The 27,995-nt window shown below is 36.6% G+C and overlaps 1 protein-coding gene across 2 annotated transcripts; it reads right to left on the minus strand.

Annotated features, from left to right (window-relative positions):
• LOC149926142 (cytochrome P450 3A9-like) lies at positions 1-27,945 on the minus strand. Of its 2 annotated transcripts, XM_090160360.1 has the most exons (15): positions 27,710-27,945; positions 27,466-27,625; positions 27,028-27,127; positions 24,853-24,905; positions 19,677-19,773; positions 19,477-19,596; positions 15,098-15,186; positions 13,462-13,607; positions 11,617-11,735; positions 9,474-9,612; positions 7,195-7,355; positions 2,807-2,895; positions 2,482-2,625; positions 1,420-1,582; positions 1-358 (listed from the first exon to the last, which is right to left on the minus strand). In XM_090160360.1, exons 2-15 carry the CDS (start codon positions 27,552-27,554, stop codon positions 287-289), a joined length of 1,581 nt encoding a protein of 526 aa, XP_090016486.1. In that variant the 5' UTR covers positions 27,555-27,625; positions 27,710-27,945; the 3' UTR covers positions 1-286. The 2 variants fall into 2 exon arrangements, with proteins under 2 accessions (XP_090016486.1, XP_090016485.1); XM_090160359.1 differs by having other exon boundaries at positions 27,466-27,945.
• Positions 27,946-27,995: the final 50 nt, after the last annotated feature.

Genomic DNA, 27,995 nt, shown 5'->3' on the forward strand with positions numbered 1-27,995 from the left:
AAGCTAAGTCATGAAAGCTAGTTCCATTTCTGATAAATATTAAATTTTTCGTTTCCAAATTTTGCATTCTAATTTATTGAACGTTTTAAACAGATTTCACGGAATGAATTATTTGGAATGCCATGATTGAACAGTTCGGATTAAAATTATCACTGATTGGTCGGTCTTAAATAGAGTCGGTTAAGAGCGAAGAAATCACAAACGGATTGCATTTTTGAACACCCCAATCCGGTCAGCCAAAAATCACCCAAAAAGAAGTAACAACAATGCATTCCAATCTTCGAGGTTATCTTTTCATAACGTGTAGAATAACATTTTTTGGTTGAAGTAAAAAATTCTTGTGATATTCCATTCTTGCCTGAAATTTAAAGGTTTAAAATTTTAGAGATAACTTAAAATTCGCCTTCATTGCTGTACAATTCTATTTTAGGAAAAACACTTGGCATTCATTAATTAGGTCCACTATCACGACTGTGCAGACATTTTTAAGGGGAAAGCTATTTAAAATTAAAGCAAGACTTTCAAAAGACATTAAATTGTATGAGTAGATAGAGTAAAGTATCAATGAAAGTAGCGTATGGAAAAAATATACGAAAAAAGCTAATGCCCATTTACTAATAACTGCATTTGCCCATTTACTAATGACTGCATTTGCCCATTTACTAATAACTGCATTTGCCCATTTACTAATAACTGCATTTGCCCATTTACTAATAACTGCATTTGTCCAATTACTAATAACTGAATTTGTCCAATTACTAATAACTGAATTTGTCTAATTACTAATAACTGCATTTGTCCAATTACTAATAACTGAATTTGTCCAATTACTAATAACTGAATTTGTCTAATTACTAATAACTGCATTTGTCCAATTACTAATAACTGCATTTAGCCATTTACTAAAAACTGCATCGAAAATTCAACAAGAGACTAAGCTTATGGCCATCGATGTAAAAATGGATTAGAGATTAAGCTTATGGCTATCGATGGGAAATTGCATAACATATTAAGGTTATGGACATTGATGAAAAGTTGCGTAAGAGATAAGCTTATGGCCGTCGATATAAAATTGCATGATATATTAATCTCACGGTCATCGATGCGAAACTGCATGAAATGTTACGCTTATGGTCATCGAAATAACCTAATGTCCATCGATTGAAATCGAGGGGTAAGTCACTCTCGGATGACCTGTACACCGAGTTCGCATAATTAGTACTGTTAAAGGTACGGATTTTAAAGAGTTCACGAACTCTTATTAGCACAGTCAGAGACACGACAGTGTACACCTAGTTCGCGGAGTGACCAGCCCCTCGATTGAAATCGAGCAAAATAATGAATGGTCATCGACAGAATATGAAATCTTGAAAAAGTAAACTAATGGTTATTGATAGAATATTGCAAAACATAAGCTACCTTGGTTTTATTAGACGGCAAGAACTGAAACTCTTTGAGAAGGTGAAGCAGGCACAGTTTCACTTCCAAAAGGGCCAGCCTCATCGCGACGCAATTTCTCTGTCCAGCTCCGAAAGGCAAATACGCGAACGGGTTCACGTTTCTTTTATTTAAATCCAAAAATCTGAAATTCAAAGATTTATTTGAACCATTAGATCACTTGTTCCCCAATTCGTGCGGAGACTATGAGACATATCGAATAATGGCAACAATCAGTCTTAGAGCCTCGATCAATAATAGTAGTTCCTACCTAAATATATCACTTGGAGAGAAAAACTGACCAGCAAATGGCTTTTGCGACAGCAGCGCCGCTTGGGCGAAGTTAACGGAGAATTTCCGAAACTCCCGTAACACTTAGCCTTCTTCAAGGCACAACCCGTAACAAACACTTAGCAATTGCACGCGGAACTACTATTATTTATCCAAGCTTAGAGTGGCCCAATTTGGGCTGCGTTCAGTAACTCTAAAAAAGCTCAGCGCTGAGCTCAACGGTCAGCGGTTTCTTACTGAACGGGTTTTTTGATTTCCGGTTTTGACGTCACGTTACCCGTCCGTTGAGCAACGAAATCATCGGCGGAAAGAGCAGATTTTTCCGTTACTCAACGGTCACGTGACGTAGAAGCACGGATTAAAGCTAGCTGCAGATGATATTTTACAAAATTTACCACAAGCGTAAAAAGCGTTCAACAAGGTACTATGGTCTCAACGAATATTATTTTTCAGATACTTCATTGAGAGTTACTGAACGCAACCAGGTGTTTCTATAAAATACGGCAGATCATGTGACAAAACTGACAATGTGTTATTTACGTCACTTAGCTGTAGCTCTTGAAGGTAGTTAGCACGCGCGGAAGTCGCGAGAGGTTTCGGAATTTGAAACCCGCGTGCAAAACGCACGTGCAAGTAACGCACTTAAATCACTTGAGCTAGTGACGCAGATAAAAACATTTTGTTTTATTTTGTAAAAACACCCGTTAAAATTATTTATTAATTATATAAATAATTACTGTAAGGTATTTTTACCTTTCAGGTATAAATTTTTCTGGTTCTTCGAAATAATCGGGATCGCGATGTAGAGAAAAAATAGGTATCTGAACGACCATCCCAGCTGGAATTGTCACGCCAGTATCACCGAGTGTATAATCTTTTACGCATGTCCTGTCGAGTCTGAAATAGAAATATATGGTATCCAAAATCTTTGTCTTAGATTACTCTTATTATTAACTGATTCTAATGAGATAAATAACAATAGAATACGCATTTCCATAATAATTACCTTCCTCGTAGGTACATCAGTATATATTAAACTCTTATTTACATATTAGTTCCAAAGGTGTATTAAAATTACCTGGCTAAAGGAGGTGAAAGTCTTAAGGCTTCATCGATGCAAGCCGCCAGATACTTCGCTTCATTAAGACCTTCAGCATCGACAGATTTCTGCAAATAAACGATACGATGATATTATTTAACAGCTTAGTCAAACCTTCTTGACTGTGAAACTATAGCATGACCGAATCTCTACGGACAGATAACTATTGTTTTCAAAAACTCTGGGAATGTTTTAGCCAACTCTCACTTTCAATCCTATTTAAAAGCCGTTTATTTGCCACAGAAGTTAGCTAGATCGAAATATCCCTTACGATGCCAAACTGTCTACAAGTTTTATGTGGATGAAAGGAAAATTCTAAACGAAGATAAACGATACTGTTTTTAACAAGTAAGTAAATATCCATACGGAGTGTAATACCGAGCTTAAATATTTATTAAAGGACGATCTGCGACATTTTTTGGAAACAGAAACTAAGCCGCGTTTACACTAGGCACTTTCGAAATCGTTTTGAAACGATTCCAAAGTGTCTAGTGTCAACGCGGCTTATTAAGGTTCTGTAGAAACGGAATAAAACGAAATAGCCAGTGGCATATTATCCGTAAGGCTGACTAGGCTCAAGCCCGAGGGGTAAGACACTCTGCGAACTCGGTGTACACTGCCGTACCTTTGACAGTGCTAAATGGAACTCGCGAACTCTTGAAAATATGTACCTTTAACAGTGCTAAATGCACGAACTAACTCGGTGTACAGATTATCTGAAACTGTCTTACCCCTCGCTCAAGCCTAGCGGCCCGTTAAGCGCTGGGGCCCACTAAAAGCAGGGGCCCATGCATCACGAGGGAGATTCGGGAAGAGGTTAACGGTAATAGTAAATGTAGGGAGCTGTTGGCTCGCGCGGCATGAAGGGCTTGCCACCACCCTCTTAGGCATTGAAACCTGGCCACCTGTTTAAAGGCAATAAAAATCGCAAGATGACCTAAGGTGGTACCAAGGTTGTTAGCCTAGCTGATTATTATTTATTATAGTTGAGTGTCCCAAAGAACCTGGAAGCCTACAGGACCGGTCAAGGATTATTACGGCACTGGAAATAGCACACGCATTTATCTTTATTGATAGTAAATGGCACCACTGCATAAACAAAACAAAAATCTCAATGTAGTATATTCCATTTTAAATATTTCTATATTTTGAAAAATAAACAAACTTTTACTGAAACCCACCTTTTGGCGCGAAACAAAGTCTATTCAAGTAAACCGATTCTTATTATGCGAGACCTACTTTACAACGCAACAATCTCAATTAAATATTAAGATTTTTTATTATTTCTGAGTATTTCTGTGGAATTTTCATATTTAATAGGAATAAATATGAAAATTCCACAGAAATACTCGGATAAAAAAATCAAAAAATCTTATTATTTAAATGATATTGTTGCTTTGTAAAGAAGGTATCACGTAATAATTTTAATATCGGTCCCTTGATAGCAGTACTATAATAATTTTAATATCTGTCCCTTGATAGCAGTACTAAAATAATTTTAATACCTGTCCCTTGAAAGCAGTACTATAATAATTTTAATATCTGTCCCTTGATAGCAGTACTAAAGTAATTTTAATATCCGTCACTTGATAGCAGTACTATAATATTTTTAATATCTATCCCTTGATAGCAGTACTATAATAACTTTAATATCTGTCCCTTGATAGCAGTACTATAATAATTTTAATATAGGTCCCTTGATAGCAGTACTATAATAATTTTAATATCTGTCAATTGATAGCAGTACTAAAATAATTTTAATATCTGTCCCTTGAAAGCAGTACTAAAATAATTTTAATACCTGTCCCTGGATAGCAGTACTAAAGTAATTTTAATATCCGTCACTTGATAGCAGTACTATAATATTTTTAATATCTGTCCCTTGATAGCAGTACTATAATAACTTTAATATCTGTCCCTTGATAGCAGTACTATAATTTTAATATAGGTCCCTTGATAGCAGTACTATAATAATTTTAATATCTGTCCCTTGATAGCAGTACTAAAATAATTTTAATATCTGTCCCTTGATAGCAGTACTAAAATAATTTTAATACCTGTCCCTTGAAAGCAGTACTAAAATAATTTTAATACCTGTCCCTTGATAGCAGTACTAAAGTAATTTTAATACCTGTCCCTTGATAGCAGTACTAAAGTAATTTTAATACCTGTCCCTTGATAGCAGTACTAAAGTAATTTTAATATACGTCACTTGATAGCAGTACTATAATATTTTTAATATCTGTCCCTTGATAGCAGTACTATAATAACTTAAATATCTGTCCCTTGATAGCAGTACTATAATAATTTTAATATAGGTCCCTTGATAGCAGTACTATAATAATTTTAATATCTGTCCCTTGATAGCAGTACTAAAATAATTTTAATATCTGTCCCTTGATAGCAGTACTAAAATAATTTTAATACCTGTCCCTTGAAAGCAGTACTAAAATAATTTTAATACCTGTCCCTTGATAGCAGTACTAAAGTAATTTTAATACCTGTCCCTTGATAGCAGTACTAAAGTAATTTTAATATCAGTCACTTGATAGCAGTACTATAATATTTTTAAAATCTGTCCCTTGATAGCAGTACTATAATAACTTAAATATCTGTCCCTTGATAGCAGTACTATAATAATTTTAATATAGGTCCCTTGATAGCAGTACTATAATAATTTTAATATCTGTCCCTTGATAGCAGTACTAAAATAATTTTAATATCTGTCCCTTGATAGCAGTACTAAAATAATTTTAATACCTGCCCCTTGATAGCAGTACTATTTAAAATAATAGGTGGGTTTACTGATGTATAACTGGGTAGTAAGTCACAGGGGCAGGGCGATGTTAGAATTTGGTTTTTAATTTCAGAAGTTCTTGAGATGGCGCCACTAGTACGTTTTCGCTACAATTTAGGAACTATTGGCGCCATCTCTCGATTGAAAGAAGCTAAAAAAATCCGAGTTTTTGCGTACCCCTGGTAAGCAAACTCTGCGTCGAACGAACTGTAAACCGACCTATAAATACCGTTTTTCCAGTATCATCCCATATCGCCGGTGGAGAATGCCCAACGCTAGCGTTCACAGCCCCGACTGGAGACGAAACAGCCATGGGCACGGACCACCCTGCTACTGATAGACACACCTTTGACGCGACTGCAAGCCACCTAACCCTCCAAAAGGCGCTGCAATGGGACGACCCCTCCCCACTTGGCGTGCAGCTGTGGGAAATAGAGTTTGAGCTTTAGCCGCTCCACACGTTAAACGTCGAGGGGCTGATCGCTACGCGTAATCTGAATAATGTACCTAATTTTCAGTAGTGGTTAGCCTATGGTGAACTAGTTTTAATAACCCCTTGTAAAAGGAGCCCATAGCTAAATTAATAGTGGTTTCTAATAAAAAATATAATCAACATCTTTAGCATTGTTTGGAGTAGCTCAGGTATATTGGCATTGACTGAAAGCAAACCCCGCCGGCACAGCGTGGGTAGTTTGGCAAGAAATGAGATAAGACCTTTCTTAATGACGAACCGAGTGATAAACAAGTGGTTTACTTCAGACCAAGGCCGCAAGCGCCGGGTTGCCCGCGGAAACAGGCGAGAGTATACTGTAACAAAAGCCAAAATTATTTAGGAGACTGCCCCGAGGGCAAAACAGCAGCTCGACAAATCTATGGACTGGACTCCAGTTACGTCACTGACGACAGGCGCAGAAATGCAAGACGCGACGTCTTGATAGACGAATTACGTCAAATAAAAGGGCTTATACGATTTCAGGATTTTTCAAACTTTTTCGTTTGAAAAAAGGAAACAAAATTACCTACCCCGTTGCCTCTGGAAAACCACATTATTTTTTGGTTTTATTTTAAAAAAAGTGTACTTTTCAAGTTTCAAGAAAAATTAGTAAGCATAAAAAAAAATCGGCTAGGCTAATACCCAAGGCACCACCTTAGGCATAAGTCATCAACCGACTTTGAAAGTCATTAATTTAGGTGGCCGCGTTATAATGCGTAGGAAGGTGGTGGCAAGCCCTTCATGCTACGCGAGCCAACAGCTCCCTAACCGTCAACCTCAGCAAGTTTTAATGGAAGGGGAAAACCCCTTAAATCAGTGGGAAGAGAACTTGCAAACTCAACGCCGAAGGAGTGGTTAGTTTAATATATAATCCAATAAATCCATTTCACATTAAATACTTTGGCGCCCCCCAGCCATCGGCGCCCGGAGTCGATGCCCCTTCCCCTCCTCCTCGCTAAGCTTCTGATGTAAGAAAGCTTTCAGCAAAAATATATTTAAAGATATAAAACGGACTTACTTACGTAAAGTGAATGATAAAATTATGGTTATACTAAGTATAAATTAGAGGTCACGTACTCTGTCCTGGAGAATGGAATCCGCTTCTTCAGCGGCTTTTCTCTGGCATTCGGGATTCAGAGCTAGAAAGTAAATCGTCGCCGTCAGCGCGATGGACGTCGTGTCGAATCCGGCGACAAAGAACAGAATCGTCTGAGCCAAAGCCTCGTCCCTCGTTAGCGCTACAATAGAACATTCAATAAAACTTATTCAGCGAATAGCTAAGAAGTATTATACATAGAGACTGGACATGCAAGCCACTCTATATGGTTCTTGTACTTGCAATGGCTGGTTTTCAAAAGGGCGAAAACGCCACGATGGTGCGAGCGTAGACGTGAAAAACTTGTTCAAACACTAGTGGAAACCAAGTTTTAGGCCTAACGTAAATTATTATGTCGTCGAGAAAAAATTTGTTAGACCTAACTGAGAGTTTTGACTAAATAAACTGAAAAATAAACCCAGCAATAATTAAATCGTAGTTGACTTATTTCGGCTGCAGTTTCGATTCTAGTTGACTAATTTTGGCTGGAGTTTGGATTCTAGTTGACTTAATTTGGCTGGAGTTTTTATTCTAGTTGACTTATATTGGCTGGAGTTTGGATTCTAGTTGACTTAAATTGGCTGGAGTTTGGATTCTAGTTGACTTAATTTGGCTGGAGTTTTTATTCTAGTTGACTTATATTGGCTGGAGTTTGATTTCTAGTTGACTTATATTGGCTGGAGTTTGGATTCTAGTTGACTTATATTGGCTGGAGTATGGATTCTACTTGACTTATATTGGCTGGAGTTTGGATTCTATTTGACTTATATTGGCTGGAGTTTGGATTCTAGTTGACTTATATTGGCTGGAGTTTGGATTCTAGTTGACTTATATTGGCTGGAGTTTGGATTCTAGTTGACTTATATGGCTGAGTTTGGATTCTAGTTGACTTATATTGGCTGAGTTTGTATTCTAGTTAAGTTATTTCGCCATGGAAATTGCTATAGTTAGATATTTTAACACGGATAATATTTTCGCGCCATCCATTTTGCTATAACTCTAGATGGCGCTTGCTATCCATTTAACTTTAACTCGCCACTAGATGGCGCTACAGCGCATCAACTTCTTTACCGTAAAACCGATCACCATGGAAATTGCTATAGTTAGATATTTTAACACGAAGAATATTTTCGCGCCATCCATTTTGCTATAACTCTAGATGGCGCTTGCTATCCATTTAACTTTAACTCGCCACTAGATGGCGCTACATCACATCAACTTCTTTGCCGTAAAACCGATCGCCATGGAAATTGGTATACATCGATCGAGACATAGATATTTGATCACGGATCATATTTTAGCACCATCCATTTTGCTATAGCTCGCCACTTCTATACCGTTCAATTTGTACATTTATAAACTAAATAAGAATTTTAAGTTAGTTCGATGACATAGCGAATAGAATAGTCAAAAATATAGATCATTCACGTGAATTATTATTAAAAAACAATGTATATAGTTCATAATCAATTTATCCCAATAAAAATAATGAAACCTTATCAGTAGGAGTTATCTTTCATTTTTCCACATTAACAAACAAATATACACTGGCAGGACAACGTCGGCCGGGTTCAGCTAGTCCCATATAAAATATATTGCTAAACATTACTATAAATTAGGTTAGTGCAGAAGAAAATAGGGGAAGTACGTATCTGTAGCTTTGAGCCGTAGAAGTCGTCGTGTGACCCACGAAAACGCCTTTTTACGCATAATAAGCCAAACTGAAAAAGTAGTTCCGCTTTTGTTTCGATTCAACACGTTTATAAACGACGAAAGCAAATACGCCTTATTAGCACAATTAGCAGAGAATGAGAAGGACAATATGTTACAATTGTTCAATTTAAGAAAAATTGATTTTTTAAACGATGTATTCATCCGCGATTTCCCACCAAACCGTTTTGGCGCGAAAATTCGTGAAAAGTGACGCCTTTCCAAAGCTGACTAGAAGCGTACTTCCCCCTATTTTCTTCTGGTTAGTGTCAATTTTACAATCAAGCCAATCAACGCGAGGGGTACTTTTATGTCCCGCCATTTGGGTCAAAATGTAGCGTAAGCACCTTGTTTGGATTTCGACTCTAGCGAAATCTTTTTAAAAAAGAGCTACTTCACGTCGAGCCGACACTTGCTTTAAAGGGCGATTGAGTCTTTTGAATTTTGAAAGAAAAGTTAAAGGCACTTATTGTTTCGGCAAGTTAAAAGATGCGCTTGACTTACTTGGTCTTTAATTCAAGAACTTTAAAATCAAATAAAAGTGACTTACGGCGTCGCTTTCCATTTTGCAGCGGGTCGTCCGCCTTCGTTTGGTCGTGTTCAGAGTTGGAGTGCTTCATTTCGGATTCCTGATTGTCTTCCCCCTCCTTCATGCTTTCAATCATCAGTTGCAGAAAATCATTTCGCTCCTAAAAGAGTACATCCATGTTATTGACACGGAATCCTTTAAAGTGAGTGGCGGCTCCGAATGCTTTCAAATATCACACCAAATACCCCGTAAAGTATCGCCATCTATGGTAAACGCAGCGCGAAATATTTAATTTTGTCATTTGACGAAAAGTTCAGTTTAACTGGCGAAGAAAATTAATCGTAACTCTTTAAAATGTGTTTAGTCCACTTCAATCTCCGTTGATAAACGTAACGCAAGTGTTACCTTTTAGAATATTTCAACTAATTTTTCTCAAACGAAAAGATTTTTTGATATAATATGCTATTGAAATATGTGGTGGAGTGGTTAGCACTTTCGCCTCGCAGCAAGAGGAGCCGGGTTCGATCCCAACTTGTGGCACTGGGTGGCTCGCGTGGCATGAAGGGCTTGCCACCACCTTCCTACGAAATGTAACCCGACCACCTGGATTAATGGCCTTAAAGGTCACTCGATGACCTAATATACTAGTTTGGAGAACCTGTGGAAAACGACCCTAGAGCCGAAACTTAAATTATTTATTTAAAAATTGTGATTTGTTTACTTCCGCGTAAAAATCAACTCAAATCCGACGTTGGAAAACTAGACCGTGATTACCGCGGATCGTCTAAACATAATCACTCTTCCCAAATATAAATAAATCACTAACAAAATCAATTTAGTTGCATAGCAAACACTTTATATTCTATGACTCCTGATGACTTTCTTTGGTACCACGATTTCAAGCATGAGAGGAGAAATATATTCGAAGTTGGTGGGAAAAGAATTGAACGAAAAATATCTTTATTTACCATTCAGACTATTTTTCACGAAGGCAAATGCGCCACGAGAGCGTAGATGCAAACTGAATTTGAATTTTTAGACCTTCAACGGAATATAACCTCAGGTATTTGGTGTGGAACACCAAAGTTTGCAGCTCTGGCCGCTCTTGCCTTTGGCTTTAGAAATGTTTGGCGCCACTGTACAAGGTAATTTGCAAAATTGAAGGGGTCTTCCATAAAGATTGTTTTGCAAGTTATATTCCCTTTAAGTTCAATTTTCATGCGGGTAAAAATCTCACTACCGAGCGCGATGTATTTTGGAAAAGTTTCTAAAATTCGGTTCATTCGTTCCAAAAAGATTCTGCGTAGCTACTCACTGTATTACACTTGGGATAAGACTCCTATCTTAATACAGGGTGTTTCAAAAGGTTTTGCAACACTTTTAGCTAGGAGCCTTTAAACACGCCAACGAAGAGTTGTGTACGAATTTCATTGGACGAGCCTTTACCCTGAACTTTTTATGGGCGGGGGAAGACAATTTCCGAATTTTCCCCTTCCGACGGCAGCAGGCGCTAAAGCGTCTAGCCAATGAAAAATGTACACAAGAAAATCCACGACTTTTGACGGGTTGCGTTCTCCTTGTGTGGGGTGTTGTGTTTGTTGCTCCTAGCTTTTAGGAAGTTTTAGGGGTGAGTTGAGAGGTATGCCTGTTTTTCCCCCCATTATCCAACGATGAGTTAAAAGAGCGCCAGAGATCTTCAAAGTGTGGCCTACTAGCCCCTGGAAGTAGACTGCAACCAAGCACAAACCCAAGCAGCAGGGACTTTAAATACTGTTTAAGTTACCTTTTGTACGCTGGTTACCTCGATTTGTTTACAAAGTCCTTTTTTACCTATCACACGAACCCAAACCATAATGTTCGCATTTCCCTGCTGCTTGGTTTTGCGCTTGTTGCAGCCTACTTCCAGGGGCTAGTAGGCCACACTTTGAAGCTCTCTGGCGCTCTTTTAACTCATTGTTGGAAAATGGGGAAAAAACAGGCATACCTCTCAACTCACCCCTACAACTCCTTAAAATTTTTGCATAACCTTTTGAAACACCCTGTATATCGCAGTGCATATTATACTGAGTGTGAAATGGGGATTGGATTGACGTTACTGTCCCCACAATTACTACCCCCAATTTACAGAGCACCACGTCATTTAGAATAAATTTTAGAAGCTTGCCTCTTTTCCCTTTTCTCGCCTTTCCATGATAGAAAGAACGGTTTCTCGAAAGAAGTCAAAATGATTTTCTTGAGGAAAGAACTTGTTTACAAAGAGGCTACCCAACTTTGGAAAAAGTACTGGAATGAAAATCGGAAAATGTCAATTAGAATTTTCAGATAACAATCTAACGATTAACGCGAGAAGCTGTTGTAATTTCGTTAGTTTGCTAACACTTTATGTTTAAACCATGACGTATTATCTTACTTTCATAATATGAAACTAAGATTATGTATACAAATTACAAAGCAAACCTTGTTTCGTTAATATTATGTACACAAAACAATATTTTTAAATTAATCGTATTAAGGTAGTGGATATCCATGTACATCTAAGAGCAACAAACACAAGGAGAACGCAGCTAGCCTTTAAACACGCTAACGCAGTGTTCATGTGTACAAATTTCATTGGACGAACCTTTACGCTGAGCGTTTTACGGAAATGGGGGGAAGACAATTTCCAAGTTTCCCCTTCCGACGGCAGCGGGCGCTAAAGCGTCTAACCAATGAAAACTATACACTCTTTTTCGCGGTCTTTTCGACCCCTCTTTTTGGCCGCCCGCTAGTCGGCCATTACCTGGAACCACCGGTGGGGTGTCTAGGCTCGGGTCTTTGATCTCAGGATATGGAGAATGGGGGTTAAGGGGGGTAAACTCAAAATGAACGCGCCCAGCAAATTCCCCAAAAAAAGAGTGTATACGCAAGAAAATGCACGACTTTTGACGGGTTGCGTTCTCCTTGTGTTTGTTGCTCCTAGATGAACATAAGTGATTGTAGGTTTCCATAGACTCTCGTGTTATAAACGTTCACCAGCAATATCTCAAACCACTAATGGAAATTTAAACACTTTGGGCTCCGTTACAGCGCAGTTGCAAACTATATCTAATTGAATTCAAAATTCAATTTAATTTTTTTTTACTTTTACTAATCTTAGCACTTAATTTTCGATTCCGGCTAGAAAGCCTATCAACTGTGTTTATTCTAATAAAGTTTATTTTTTCTACTTCTTCGAGAAGTTTCACGTTCTATCAAAAACATTTCCCAAATTGACTTCGGAAACATTCGTTTACATATCGTAAAACAAGTCAGAGTATTTGTTCTACAGGGTGTTTCAAAAGGTTATGCCAAATTTGAATGAGTTGTAGGGGGGGTGGAGAAGTATGCCTGTTTTTCCACCATTTTCCTACGATCAGTTAAAAGAGCGCCAGAGAGCTTGTTGCAGCCTACTAGCCTCTGGAAGTAGGCTGCAACCAGCGCAAAACCAAGCAGCAGGGACTTTAAATGCTGTTTTAAGGCCTTTTCACACTGATCCATTTTTGCTGACTCAGCTTGTTGATTTGAAAAGTTGACTCGTGTGAAAAGGTCTTAAGTTTACTTTTTTACGCTGGTTACCTCGATTTGTTTACAAAGTCCTTTTTTAACTATCACACGAACCCAAACCAATTAATGTTCGCATTTCCCTGCTGCTTGGTTTTTCGCTTGTTGCACCATACTTCCAGGGGCTAGTAGGTCACACTTTGAAGCTCTCTGGCGCTCTTTTAACTCATCGTAGGAAAATGGGGGAAAAAACAGGCATACTTCCCAACTCACCCCCTACAACTCCTTAAAATATTTGCATACCTATTTGAAACATCCTGTATATCAAGTTTAAATGAGGGTCTAGTTCCAAAAGAATTATAAAACTATCGCTAGAATTCTTAACTTGACGTACGTCTGATAAATATTAAAAATTAATGCTATGAACTGTCTTTGATAAACATTAAAAATTAATGCTATGAGTTAAAAATTCAGAGAAAATGATACTTACGCGTGACAAGTTTTCTCCAGGAGAATTCCGGAGAAAACGCCTGTTTGGCGCGTCGAACGAAAATGTTGTCGATGTCGTTGTGGGAATCCAATTTCGTGCCGAAAGCGACATACGCAATAACATCCAAGGAATAACTGCCGAAAAGCCTAAATTGGACCAACTTCATGAATTAGTTAAGAAAAAGTGCCAGCTATGTCCAAGACTATATTTATTAAAACTTAAGAGGTATGACTATGTTTAGACGATTCGTGGGAATTAGAGTGCGGCAGCGGAGCGGTATTTATTTTAAGCACTTTGAGCTCGACCAATCAGCGACCGTTACGCTGTCACGTGATATAAGAAACGATTTTGGAAGTCTTTAGAAGTAGGCTTACGAATTTTTGCGTCTATCACGTGACGGTATAACGCACGCTGATTATCAACAAATTATAGGCACAACAATAATGCAGAGAGACTGAACAAAGGGTTCGTACAAAATTTCCGAAATTAAATTCCCTGACATTTTCAGGTTTTCCCTGACCATTTTTGTATAATAAATGAATGGTTATAGGTTAAATTTTTTTTAAATATTTTCTTTCAAAAATTAATTTGCCGGATTTTTTTGGGGTAATTTTAAAATTCCTTTACTTTTGGGGACCATTTTCCAATTCCTTGAGTTATCCCTGACATGTTGGAATTGTTTTCAAATTCCCTGACATTTTGGAAACCTTTTAAAATTTTGACTTTTCCCGGACCTTTTGGAAACCTTTTAAAATTCCCCGACTTTTCCAGGTTTCCCAGGTCGTTTACGAACCCTGGAACATGTTCCGAAAATACACGGGTACCATGGTCTTATTTTTTCCCCGTCACGAGAACCAATGAGATACGGGTCTGATATGATTCACTCTTAAGGGGAGGGGCATACTGAGGTGAACTGGAGGAAAGCTGAGAATCGTCTCAACATAATCATTCTCATGATTATCCCTAAAATATAAATAAATATATCCTTCGCCTCAAAAACCTGTTTGCATGGCGAGTTTCTCTTTTGGATTAATGAAACACAGGGACAAGAAAAAACGCTTCAAATTGCTATGAAACCTCTATTGGTGAAATTGGCGCCCAAACGGAAATGACTAAGGCGCATGCGCGATAAGTGGATCAACGGGAGAGAGAGAGGTAAACGTAGGCATGGTGATTCTCCATCAGAGCAATTGAAACTAAAAATGTTTAGCGATCATACATTTGAGTTGCTAGGTATTCCACCATCAGAACCAAGCAATATAAACAACCGACTCAATGGAAAGAATTTCATTACTGAAAATTGTAGTCCGAGGGTATATTAAGATTTTACCGAATTATTTAGGTGAAAATAAAGGGGTGTAACTAAGCCTTGGCTCCAAATGTGAAGATGATAACGTTTGGGACACATTTGGTGCATGCGCAATGGAGATTTCCGTTTATTCGCCGATTTCCTCAGATAGAGGGTTTATAAGAATCTTTTCTGTATCCAAGTATCTCCCAATTGTTTTGTCTAAAACTGTCATTCAGATCTCCTTAAACTGGGTTTTAAGGTCTAACGTGATCGTGGCTTATGGCTACTCTCCGAAAATAAACAAAACCTTCAATTTTTCAATTGCTTTTTTCAGAAATTGCCTACCTTTTACAGTCTATTGGAGTGCCATTACTAGAGTATTTCCTAAAATTATCCACTGTAATTTGGGAGCATTCACTTATTAAAGGCAACATCTGCAAATGCGAAAATAAAACTGTTATTATTATATTCAAGAACAGATCGAAGCAACTGGAAAACAACATAGTATTTAGGTGTGGTGGTGTTTTCTACTACTTATTCTTCTGGCCACGCCTAATAAACATTTCGTAACGCTCTCTGTTATCTAAAATTTTAATTATTAAATAATAAAATATTTACTAAATAATTTCCATGTTTAAGTTAAATTATGTGTGAAATAAAGATTATATATTATTTACATACTAAATATTAAAAATAATTAATTTCAATTATATTATTTTTAAATGTTTTAATAATATAAAAATATTTAAAAAAATTAGATTGCCATATAACTCTTTTGAATGTTTGTAAATATAGTAGTATTAAAATATTATTGATCCACAAATGACCTCTAAATATTTTGCAATTTAGATACGCCCAAAAATTTGAAAAAGATTGCGTCTTGGAAACGTGGGGATAGGTGTTTAATTGTTCTCAGTGGCTTCAATACGTTCTTGGTATTTCTTAATATCATAGTATTCTCAAATTGGATGTCCGAGGCCTTATTATTCGTGGCCGCGGTAGTCCAATGGTAGTGGCGTTGGGACGGTTACCCAGGCCCGGACTGGGTATCAAAAGGCGCACCGGGCGGGTAAGGAAAGGGCTCCAATATCTTTGATCACAACTCTATTATACCCCAACCCGGCCCAGGGTCGCCCCTAAAGCTGTTTACTATTAAATTATTATAGACTTTTGCTGATATAGTTCTAAATGATTTTCAGTCTAATTTTTTTTATTCTGTTTAAACTAATTTTAAATACAGGGTGTTTTGAAATGCTCTGACTGGTGAGTTGCGAAATTTTGAGGGTTTTATTTCTAGTGTGGGATCGCTTTAATTTCGGGTTTTTATAAAAAATATTTTTCACAGGTAGGTGCTAGAGAAAACGTTTTTATGAGAAAGTTGTAGAGTGCTGTTGAAAATGTTCAAAGAAATTGGTTTCATTGGAAAAGAACACTTTTTGACGAAGATTTAAGCTGATCAAAAAAACAAGCTGTCCATTGGGGCCAATAGCCTTGGCATTTTTGTACGTAAATGAAAGATTTAATTGAACATTTTCTTTGATACCTCCATTTACCGCGATACATGTTTGGACACGATGAAGCATGTTTTGAAACGAGCATCTGATGATATCAGGAGTGACAAGTTCGAAGGCTGCAATGATTGGGTGACGCAAATCTTCGATGTTCTCAACGCGTGTCACGTAAACTTGTGCTTTGATGAAAAATTCCATCGGAATTAGGTCCGGAGACCTTGCAGGCCATCGAACGTGACCGTTCCTGCCAACCCAAGGCCGAGGTAACTCGTTGTTATGATGCTCCACTACGTGGGGTGGAGCGCCGTCATGTTGGTACCACATCTGTCTGTAACCTTCCAGCGGAATTTCTTCTAAAGCGTCTGCTATTTCATACTGAAAAAGCACCAAGTAGCGTTGTCCATTAAGACGAGCTGGGAAGAAAAATGCGCCAATAACTCGATCCCCGAGCAAACCCGCCCAAACATTCAGTCGGAGTTGTTGTTGATGATGGTGAGGAAAACCCCAGAGATGATTTTCGTCACACCACATGTGGGTATTTTAATGGTTGATAGGCCAATCTCTCCCAAAGGAACATTCGTCGGTCACCAGCATTTGAGTGATGAAATTTGGGTTCTCATCAGACGTGGTTATTAGCCAGTTGCAGAAATCAAATCTACGTTCCATATCTCCGTCGTGCAGAGCTTGGTGGAGGGTAGCTCGATACGGATGGAAGTTGTGATTGTGAAGTGTGCAGTGGTCCACACGTAGTTCGTCGATAATCCGAAATCACCGCTTGCACCTCTGACGCTTGCTCGAGGATACGCAACAAAATAGGCTAGAATGGCGTCTTCCATGTTGATGTTTTGACTACATGGTTCACGAAATCTTGGACTGGCGTTTCCGTAAGCCTTGAAAGTCACGAACAGCTCCTGGAACGGTTTTGTGGCTTGGTCTTCTATCTGGATAGATAGAACAATTCACCAACCCTATGCGCGTTACGATTGGATTCACCATAAAATAACTCGACCATAAAAGCAAGCTGACCACGAGAACAATATAGTGGCATGTTGATTAGACGGAATGAACATTAGAGAATGGTTGAAACAAAAAGTTTTCACATTAAATATTAATTGAAAACTTGACCGTTGTGCGTAGTTGGCCTACTGATACGTTTTTATGCCTACTGTAGGCTTAAATTGACATTTTTGTAAATTACATGTACTCTTTTTAAGGAATAGGCGGTTAAATAAACCCCTCTCTGACTGCCTTGCCCCCCCCCCCTCCCCTGTTGAAAAATGCTGCCAGATATAAGCATAGAAAATTCTCAACTTTGCTGCTATGGACCGCTTGTTTTTTTATAAAAATGCCCAGTCAGAGCAATTCAAAACACCCTGTATAACGGTAACATGGTATAAAAGTACCACCTAAACAAATTATTATTTCGTCTTGTGTGGTCGTGCACCCTACTACATCATTTAAAATATGTCACGTTTGAGGGAAACGATGAAGTTTTAGTTTCACTTTCAAATATGTAACGTCCACGGTCCACCCAGGTTGGTTCTTACGATTTTTAACGGTTATTTCAGGATTTTAAAACTTTGTTAACCAATTACTATATGTGTTATCAAAATCATGTAAAAATTATGAAGTAATAAAAAATACCGAATAAAAAAATAACTTACAAACTTAAATGTCAGTGTCACCTGTGAAATGAGTGATCTACATACAGAGGCAACTACAGAGTATCCAATTGTCAGCAGACTCCTAACTCACGGTTATTATTACGTTAGTAGCCGCCGGACTCAGGAAAGCAAAATAAGTATTTGGATAATACTAATACGGATGTATTCATATTTATGTTTTATTATTTTCGAGTTTTAGTGAAATATTTTCACTGCTCGAACCTTTTTGACCATAGGGCGATCCGCGATCGGGGGAACTATGTTTGGCACTTTAGAGGCGCCGAGCCCTTTTTTACCCTTGGGGCGCACCGGGCACGCGCCCGATCGCCCTTATGGCCAGTCCGGGCCGGGTTACCAAAACTCCCAAAGGTCGTAGGTTCGATTCCTACCCGAGGTGATATGATTTTTCTCGGTCACTCTGGTATGGCACCACACGCAGAGGTATTCCTTGATTTAAATGAAACTTCTAATCATAGTATTTCTAGAGTCAAAAAACTATTAAAAGCGAATGGAAGCGAATAAAAATAAGGTGCAAAACAAAAAATAACACGATTTAGTCAGATGTAAATCTAGTAATGTTCCTATAAATATGGATATAAATCACACAGTTTTAGAGGATAGTAAGGATTGCATCACATAACTGATCCACCCAGAATGAGTTGGAATTTTTACTTTAGTAATTAAATGTAATTAATATTCTCTTAAAATTTAGTTGATTTATTTTAAATTTTGGTTGACTAGTGAAATTATTAACCATTAAGATATTAATATATTCATGAATTAAAAAATAATAATAAAAACTCCGATTCAACAACCATGATAGCTGTTGCTTGAACAAAATGAACGTGCAGGGGTCACTTGATAACGGGAATTTCCATGACCTTGAAACCATATCTTCAGGGTCAATTAAAATTTGCTCGAGAACCATTAGAGATACAAAGTTGGTTTCAATTAGAAAAGTGTACCTCGTCACATTTTAGGTCTAAATAACTTTAATACCACCTAATTAGACCAATAAAAAGTCGAGGGAATTTAGACAAAAACAGGAAGGTCGTGATGAACATAATGTACCAGAGACCAGGTGGAAGGGCTATTAACTCGAAAAAAACTCATGCTAGAGTTCTCATCTAGTAGGAAGTCTTAAAAATGTATAAACTCTGATTGCATTCAACTCAAGGTTCAAGAGCATTCAAAGTTTATCTCGAGAACCAATGGATTTCGAGAAAGTGTTCTTTAAATTGGAAATTAAAGTCTAAATGTCATTAACCCGATGTCGACCGCCACTATGAAAACTTTTAAAGTTTGAACCATTTAACTAAATCCATTGGTTTTCGAGATAAACTTTGAATGACCTTGAACCATGAGTTGAAGGTCATATAGTGATTTAAAGTAAAATCCCATTATTTTAAAACGCATCTATTATTCTAGACAACTTCAAATTTTGTTACCCGCAAATCGCTGTAATCTGATAGTAAGTATTTACACTTTAAAAGAAACTTGATGTACTTATGGTTAGACCGTATTATTACAGAAAACCTGTAAATATTACTTTTTTTAATTTCCCCGTTGAGAAAGCGGGCGTCATGGTGTTCCGTATGTTCCTCCATTGGTCGTTCCCTCTGATGACTACAAGCATTAGATCGTGTAATGGTTTTCCACTTACGATAACCTGCAACAGTTGAAGAGACATAGTCAATAGTAAATATTGATCTTGACTTTTAACTTTTGAACTATGCGGTATACACTAACCCTCCTATTGGAGAAGCTGTGGAAATCCTTAATTAGTATTCGTTTAATCAGCTCCGTATCTGCCACGTAAAGCATGGGTCTCTCACCAAAGTACGACCTAGAACAACCGCGGCGCAAATGGTGTTCGTTAGATTAATTTTTCAATTACATTTATTGAAACGCAATTTTCAATAATTAGCCTACAGTACAATGTCTAAATGCATGGTGATTGTTAGAACAACAGTTTTCACTAGTAAATTTGCGGTAATAACATATTTACTAATAATTAACGCAATAACAATTAGCAATTGTCAGTAGAGAGCTCCCTAGTGTCTCAATATGCACGAGGGGAAATATTCTACTACCAAGAACGATAATATAATACTCCAACTCGGAGGTGGCCTATAGAGAGTTTGCTTTGAAAAAGGGTTTGCTAAGAAAATTTAGAATTTAAACAAACGGAAGTATCATACTTATGGTTATTATCTTAATTATGAATAGTAACCTTTTCACTATTAAAGTTGGGGTGGTTTATTTTTAAACGTAAACTTGGGGTAATAGATTTTTCAAACGAAGAGTTGGGGTAGTTAATTTTTAAACGAAAAGTAGGGGTGGTTGATTTTTAATCTTAAGGTTGGGGTGGTGGATTTTTAAACGAAAAGTTGGGGTAGTAGATTTTCCAAACGAAAAGTTATGATAGTAGATTTTTCAAACGAAAAGTTGGGGAAGTTAATTTTTAAACGGAAAGTAGGGGTGGTTGATTTTTAATCTTAAGGTTGGGGTGGTGGATTTTCAAACGAAATGTTGGGGTAGTAGATTTTTCAAACGAAAAGTTATTATAGTAGATTTTTCAAACGAAAAGTTGGGGTAGTAGATTTTTCAAACGAAAAGTAGGGGTGGTTGATTTTTAATCTTAATCTTAAGGTTGGGGTGGTGGATTTTGAAACGAAAAGTTGGGATAGTAGTTTTTCAAACGAAAAGTTGGGGTAGTAGATTTTTGAAACGAAAAGTTGGGGTAGTAGATTTTTAAAACGAAAAGTAGGGGTGGTTGATTTTTAATCTTAATCTTAAGGTTGGGGTGGTGGATTTTCAAACGAAAATTTGGGGTAGTAGATTTTTCAAACGAAAAGTTGGGGTAGTAGATTTTTCAAACGAAAAGTTGGGGTAGTAGATTTTTCAAACGAAAAGTTGGGGTTGTAGATTTTTCAAACGAAAAAATGGGGTAGTATATTTTTCAAACGAAAAGTTGGGGTAGTATATTTTTCAAACGAAAAGTTGGGGTAATAGATTTTTCAAACGAAAAGTTGGGATAGTAGATTTTTCAAACGAAAAGTTGGGATAGTATATTTTTCAAACGAAAAGTTGGGGTAGTAGATTTTTCAAACGAAAAGTTGGGGTTGTAGATTTTTCAAACGAAAAAATGGGGTAGTATATTTTTCAAACGAAAAGTTGGGGTAGTATATTTTTCAAACGAAAAGTTGGGGTAGTATATTTTTCAAACGAAAAGTTGGGGTAATAGATTTTTCAAACGAAAAGTTGGGATAGTAGATTTTTCAAACGAAAAGTTGGGATAGTATATTTTTCAAACGAAAAGTTGGGGTAGTAGATTTTTCAAACGAAAAGTTGGGGTAGCAGATTTTTCAAACGAAAAGTTGGGGTAGCAGATTTTTCAAACGAAAAGTTGGGATAGTAGATTTTTCAAACGAAAAGTTGGGGTGGTGGATTTTTCAAACGAAAAGTTCGGGTTGTAGATTTTTCAAACGAAAAAATGGGGTAGTATATTTTTCAAACGAAAAGTTGGGGTAGTATATTTTTCAAACGAAAAAATGGGGTAGTATATTTTTCAAACGAAAAGTTGGGGTTCTAGATTTTTCAAACGAAAAAATGGGGTAGTATATTTTTCAAACGAAAAGTTGGGGTAGTATATTTTTCAAACGAAAAGTTGGGGTAATAGATTTTTCAAACGAAAAGTTGGGATAGTAGATTTTTCAAACGAAAAGTTGGGATAGTAGATTTTTCAAACGAAAAGTTGGGGTGGTGGATTTTGAAACGAAAATTATATTGTAGTAGATTTTTCAAACAAAAAAATGGGGTAGTATATTTTTCAAACGAAAAGTTGGGGTAGTATATTTTTCAAACGAAAAAATGGGGTAGTATATTTTTCAAACGAAAAGTTGGGGTTGTAGATTTTTCAAACGAAAAAATGGGGTAGTATATTTTTCAAACGAAAAGTTGGGGTAGTATATTTTTCAAACGAAAAGTTGGGGTAATAGATTTTTCAAACGAAAAGTTGGGGTAGTAGATTTTTCAAACGAAAAGTTGGGGTAGTAGATTTTTCAAACGAAAAGTTGGGGTAGTAGATTTTTCAAACGAAAAGTTGGGATAGTAGATTTTTCAAACGAAAAGTTGGGGTAGCAGATTTTTCAAAAAAAAAGTTCGGGTAGTAGATTTTTCAAACGAAAAGTTGGGGTAGTAGATTTTTCAAACGAAAAGTTGGGGTAGTAGATTTTTCAAACGAAAAGTTGGGGTAGTAGATTTTTCAAACGAAAAGCTGGGGTAGTAGATTTTACAAACGAAAAGCTGGGGTAGTAGATTTTTCAAACGAAAAGTTGGGGTAGTAGACTTTTCAAACGAAAAGTTGGGATAGTAGATTTTTCAAACGAAAAGTTGGGGTGGGGGATTTTGAAACGAAAAGTTGGGGTAGTAGATTTTTCAAACGAAAAGTTGGAGTGGTGGATTTTGAAACGAAAGTTAGGGTAGTAGATTTTTCAAACGAAAAGTTGGGATAGTAGATTTTTCAAACGAAAAGTTGGGGTTGTAGATTTTTCAAACGAAAAAATGGGGTAGTAGATTTTTCAAACGAAAAGTTGGGGTAATAGATTTTTCAAACGAAAAGTTGGGATAGTAGATTTTTCAAACGAAAAGTTGGGGTAGTAGATTTTTCAAACGAAAAGTTATGATAGTAGATTTTTCAAACGAAAAGTTGGGATAGTAGATTTTTCAAACGAAAAGTTGGGGTAGTAGATTTTTCCAACGAAAATTTGGGATAGTAGATTTCTCAAACGAAAAGTTGGGGTAGCAGATTTTAAAAAAAAAAGTTCGGGTAGTAGATTTTTCAAACGAAAAGTTGGGGTTGTAGATTTTTCAAACGAAAAAATGGGGTAGTATATTTTTCAAACGAAAAGTTGGGGTAGTATATTTTTCAAACGAAAAGTTGGGGTAATAGATTTTTCAAACGAAAAGTTGGGATAGTAGATTTTTCAAACGAAAAGTTGGGATAGTATATTTTTCAAACGAAAAGTTAGGGTAGTAGATTTTTCAAACGAAAAGTTGGGGTAGCAGATTTTTCAAACGAAAAGTTGGGATAGTAGATTTTTCAAACGAAAAGTTGGGGTGGTGGATTTTGAAACGAAAATTATATTGTAGTAGATTTTTCAAACAAAAAGTTCGGGTAGTAGATTTTTCAAACGAAAAGTTGGGGTAGTAGATTTTTCAATCGAAAAGTTGGGGTAGTAGATTTTTCAAACAAAAAGCTGGGGTAGAAGATTTTTCAAACGAAAAGCTGGGGTAGTAGATTTTTCAAACGAAAAGTTGGGGTAGTAGACTTTTCAAACGAAAAGTTGGGGTAGTAGATTTTTCAAACGAAAAGTTGGGGTAGTAGATTTTTCAAACGAAAAGTTGGGAGAGTAGATTTTTCAAACGAAAAGTTGGGGTAGCAGATTTTTCAAAAAAAAAGTTCGGGTAGTAGATTTTTCAAACGAAAAGTTGGGGTAGTAGATTTTTCAAACGAAAAGTTGGGGTAGTAGATTTTTCAAACGAAAAGCTGGGGTAGTAGATTTTACAAACGAAAAGCTGGGGTAGTAGATTTTTCAAACGAAAAGTTGGGGTAGTAGACTTTTCAAACGAAAAGTTGGGATAGTAGATTTTTCAAACGAAAAGTTGGGGTGGGGGATTTTGAAACGAAAAGTTGGGGTAGTAGATTTTTCAAACGAAAAGTTGGGGTGGTGGATTTTGAAACGAAAGTTAGGGTAGTAGATTTTTCAAACGAAAAGTTGGGATAGTAGATTTTTCAAACGAAAAGTTGGGGTTGTAGATTTTTCAAACGAAAAAATGGGGTAGTAGATTTTTCAAACGAAAAGTTGGGGTAATAGATTTTTCAAACGAAAAGTTGGGGTAGTAGACTTTTCAAACGAAAAGTTGGGATAGTAGATTTTTCAAACGAAAAGTTGGGGTGGGGGATTTTGAAACGAAAAGTTGGGGTAGTAGATTTTTCAAACGAAAAGTTGGGGTGGTGGATTTTGAAACGAAAGTTAGGGTAGTAGATTTTTCAAACGAAAAGTTGGGATAGTAGATTTTTCAAACGAAAAGTTGGGGTTGTAGATTTTTCAAACGAAAAAATGGGGTAGTAGATTTTTCAAACGAAAAGTTGGGGTAATAGATTTTTCAAACGAAAAGTTGGGATAGTAGATTTTTCAAACGAAAAGTTGGGGTAGTAGATTTTTCAAACGAAAAGTTGGGGTAGTAGATTTTTCAAACGAAAAGTTGGGGTGGTGGATTTTGAAACGAAAAGTTAGGGTAGTAGATTTTTCAAACGAAAAGTTCGGGTAGTAGATTTTTCAAACGAAAAGTTGGGATAGTAGATTTTTCAAACGAAAAGTTGGGGTGGTGGATTTTGAAACGAAAATTATATTGTAGTAGATTTTTCAAACAAAAAGTTCGGGTAGTAGATTTTTCAAACGAAAAGTTGGGGTAGTAGATTTTTCAATCGAAAAGTTGGGTAGTAGATTTTTCAAACGAAAAGCTGGGGTAGTAGATTTTTCAAACGAAAAGCTGGGGTAGTAGATTTTTCAAACGAAAAGTTGGGGTAGTAGATTTTTCAAACGAAAAGTTGGGGTAGTAGATTTTTCAAACGAAAAAATGGGGTAGTAGATTTTTCAAACGAAAAGTTGGGGTAATAGATTTTTCAAACGAAAAGTTGGAATAGTCGACATTTCGCCAGTAAAGTGTGGGTAGTAAAGTTTCCACTAATAAAGTGCAGTATTAACGTTTCCCCTAGTAAAGTTGTGGTAAAATAGGGCTAGCATTGAAATATTGTCAATTTAGTTTCAGTATTTTGGGCTGACTCAAATGGTTATCATTCCGGGCGTTCCTACACTACCTTTCTGTTACCCATAATTATTATTAAAAATTATCATACCCAAACACTTTTCCAAACTTCCTGTAGAGGTCTCTCTCGACTTCATGGGGATGCTGAAAACAAAACATTCAACGTAGTTTTAATATTTTATGCTTCACAATTTAAGACGGTGAGATCTTGACATGTCACCTGCAGGAAGGACATTTGCCTTTTTTGCCCACAGGATTTTGTATTTTACAAACAAATCCTGGGTTTAAAGATTTGCCATTTAAAATCTACGGCTGGAAAAAACCTTTTTAGGCAATCTCGTTTACCCTAATAAGAAATGTTTCTCCTCCGACTATACTGAAGATGGCGCTTCACAACACTAGGAGTCTTTCACGTTTCTCGGTGACACTTTCCAACTAACACGTGCCGTTATTGTATAGAAGCGAGAAAGCTCCCTAGTGTTGTGTAGCACCATCTTCAGCAAACGTTAGACGTTAAATCTTCCTAATCCTTTAGGTATAAGTATATTATTTAATAAAGGGGATTTGAGAGAGTATATATATCTTCGGAAAGAAGTATCTATTTAATTAAACCGATAATGTAACTCGCTTAGTAGACTGATGTTTCAAAACGTTTCGGAATATTTCAAAATCCTTTAAAGGAATTATAGAAAATTTATCAGTGAAATATAGGAAAATATAGAAAGAAAATTGGACAAGAAAAAGGAAAATATGGGAAGAAAATTGGACAAAAAAATGGAAAATATGGGAAGAAAATTGGGATAAAATTAATCATACAATAAGAGAAAACAGTGGTCAAAATGGTTTCAAATAAAATAAAGTTGATAACCGAAGAAAATAAATAAATTAAAAGTAGGAACCATCTTTATTATAAAATTATAAGCAGACGACGAAGCTGACGCTCGCGGCTCCCAAGAAATAACTGAACTGTCTGAACACGGTAGGAAATAAGGATTTTATACAAAAATAAGGCGTATCAATATCAGCTAGGCTAATACCCAAGGCACCACCTTAGGCCTAGGTCATCAAGCGACTTTTGAAGCCATTAATTCAGGTGGCCGGGTTACACTGCAGACGATAGAAATAATCGAAAACTATAGCCGAACAGTGTTGGAAATAAGCATCTTTAAAAACTAGGACGTTTTCAAGACTTCTTAGAGTAAAGTATCAACTATTTTAACTTCTTCAGACCTTTGAGTTAAAATATAGGGTATAATAGGAAGTTTAATTAAATTATATGACAAAAAGGAAGGAGGTTAAAAGGAAAAATGGGAAATATAGGAACTGTGGTCACCCTGTGTGTATCAAAATACGTCATATAGAGAGTTGCTAAAACAATAACGTAAGAAAGATGTGGTGCGTAAATAGATCACATCTTTACGCAGTTTAATTTTACTTTACAAGGCAAAGTAATGCAAGCGATAAGGCTTAGGCCGTAATACGCGGTTGGGTGGGAACATGATTCGATAGTACTCTCGTAAGATATTTATTTATATGCTTCTGGTAACACGTACAGCTATCATAGACAGAAAATTATCGAGACAGGTTCAGATACGCAAAAGAACAGTGGGGTATAAAAATTATGCTAAATTCAGTATAGATAAACCGGCCCAACCAGGGAGGGCGGAGATGGTACAATCACCGTGGCCCTTGCAGCCTAGGGGCCGAATTTGAACAAACGAAGTATATTTATCTCCGAAAAAGTATAACTATCTCCACAACTAACTGCTCTCCGGGGTTGCCACAAAACTTTCAGATTCAAATTCCCTGACCACTTTATGAGATTTAAAAAAAAATTATATTTTACTTTTATCAGAAGTTAATAAATTTCAATAGATTTATTTTTCACTAAAATGGTTATTGCAATGTTGAAAAAATTAGACAAACTTGATAAATGATAATCATCGAATTTGTCATAGATCTAGAGTAAAATTACCTTCAAAAAGTGTGTAGATAAAATTGAATTCCCTGACTTTTCCCTGAATTTTAACAAATTCTTAAAATTCCCTGACTTTTTACAATCCTTTTTTAAATTCTATGATTTCCCTGACGCGTGGTAACCCTGCTCTCTTGGAGCCCGTAATTTTGATTTTACCGGTTCCCGGCCCACTCTCAGCGGTTTTGCGGATAAAGCAACAAAACTCTAGGAGAATACCCTCGCGGATACACTATAGCTCAATATTATAAAGTTAGTAATTGTTTTCAATATAGATTTTGAAGTTCTCACCTTGTAAATAAATTTATTTGACAAATTACTAAAAATCGAGGGTGGAGATTTCGATGGTATACCTTTTCCTACCCAATAGTGACGTCTGTTGACGCAAACCCTGTATGAAACAGAAGACGTTACCTTTATTACAATATGTCAATTGGCGAGAAGCGATGAAATAGTTGATTTTATAAAATAAGAAGTGGTCTTGGCCAACTTGATAAAATGTTGCTCTTACGTCACAAGAGCGATTTGCACGTGCGCTAGAAAAACCTATATTCCTGGCGACTGTAGCGCGCTCTCGTGGGCTTGTAAAAGTAAGAGACTGTGACGTAAGAGCCACATTAAAACAATAAGGTCACGTTACCTTACAGACGCTGAAAAATATTGAATATTACATCGCTTCCTAACAAGCATATATCAGTGTAAAATAAATTCAAAAAGGTTGCTACTTACCAGTAATAAGATGCTATTGAAGCTGTAATTAATACTAGTATTACTCCAATGGTTTCCGGTACAGCTATCAATCCATGAAGCCAAGACATGTCTTCCGGAAACTTTCAGTTGACAGTGTTTTTCTTGACCACGTGTTCACCGAAAAGTCCTCAAAGAAGATCTACTTCTACTTTCTCAAATTCATGAAACTATTGATACCAACAGATTTTCTTAAGTATTACGGTATACGAAGCAATCAAATTACCTTTACAATTTTTCTTATCAAACGATTTACAAAACGTAGAACTAACGAGGTCAAAACACCTTGTACAAGTAAAGCCAACACGTTTAAAACATTATTGTCCAATCTAAACTATATTTCGTATCTTCGCGTGTCCCACTTTACTCTATTTGTCTAAATTTTTCATATTTCATCCGTTTGTGACGTTGTCAAAGTATTCTAAGCTGAAAATATACAGAAAAATCTGTTCTCGCTATACGAAGTCCCGCTGTACCTCTGACGTTTTTTTGTCTTGCTGCGTACCTTTATA

This window comes from Leiobunum rupestre, chromosome 10, assembly GCF_980474605.1.
Source record: "Leiobunum rupestre chromosome 10, qqLeiRupe1.1.hap1, whole genome shotgun sequence".
Lineage (NCBI taxonomy): Eukaryota > Metazoa > Arthropoda > Arachnida > Opiliones > Sclerosomatidae > Leiobunum > Leiobunum rupestre.

Bases quoted from the DNA above. Each gene is read 5' to 3' on its own strand.
- LOC149926142 (XM_090160360.1), bottom strand. From the start codon at position 27,554: ATGTCTTGGCTTCATGGATTGATAGCTGTACCGGAAACCATTGGAGTA. The intron at 15,187-19,476 runs GTAATATTTACA...TCGCATTTGCAG, and splicing joins CAACGGGGAAATTAAAAAAA to ATGTTGCCTTTAATAAGTGA. The intron at 13,608-15,097 runs GTAGGCAATTTC...GGTCCAATTTAG, and splicing joins ACTCCAATAGACTGTAAAAG to GCTTTTCGGCAGTTATTCCT.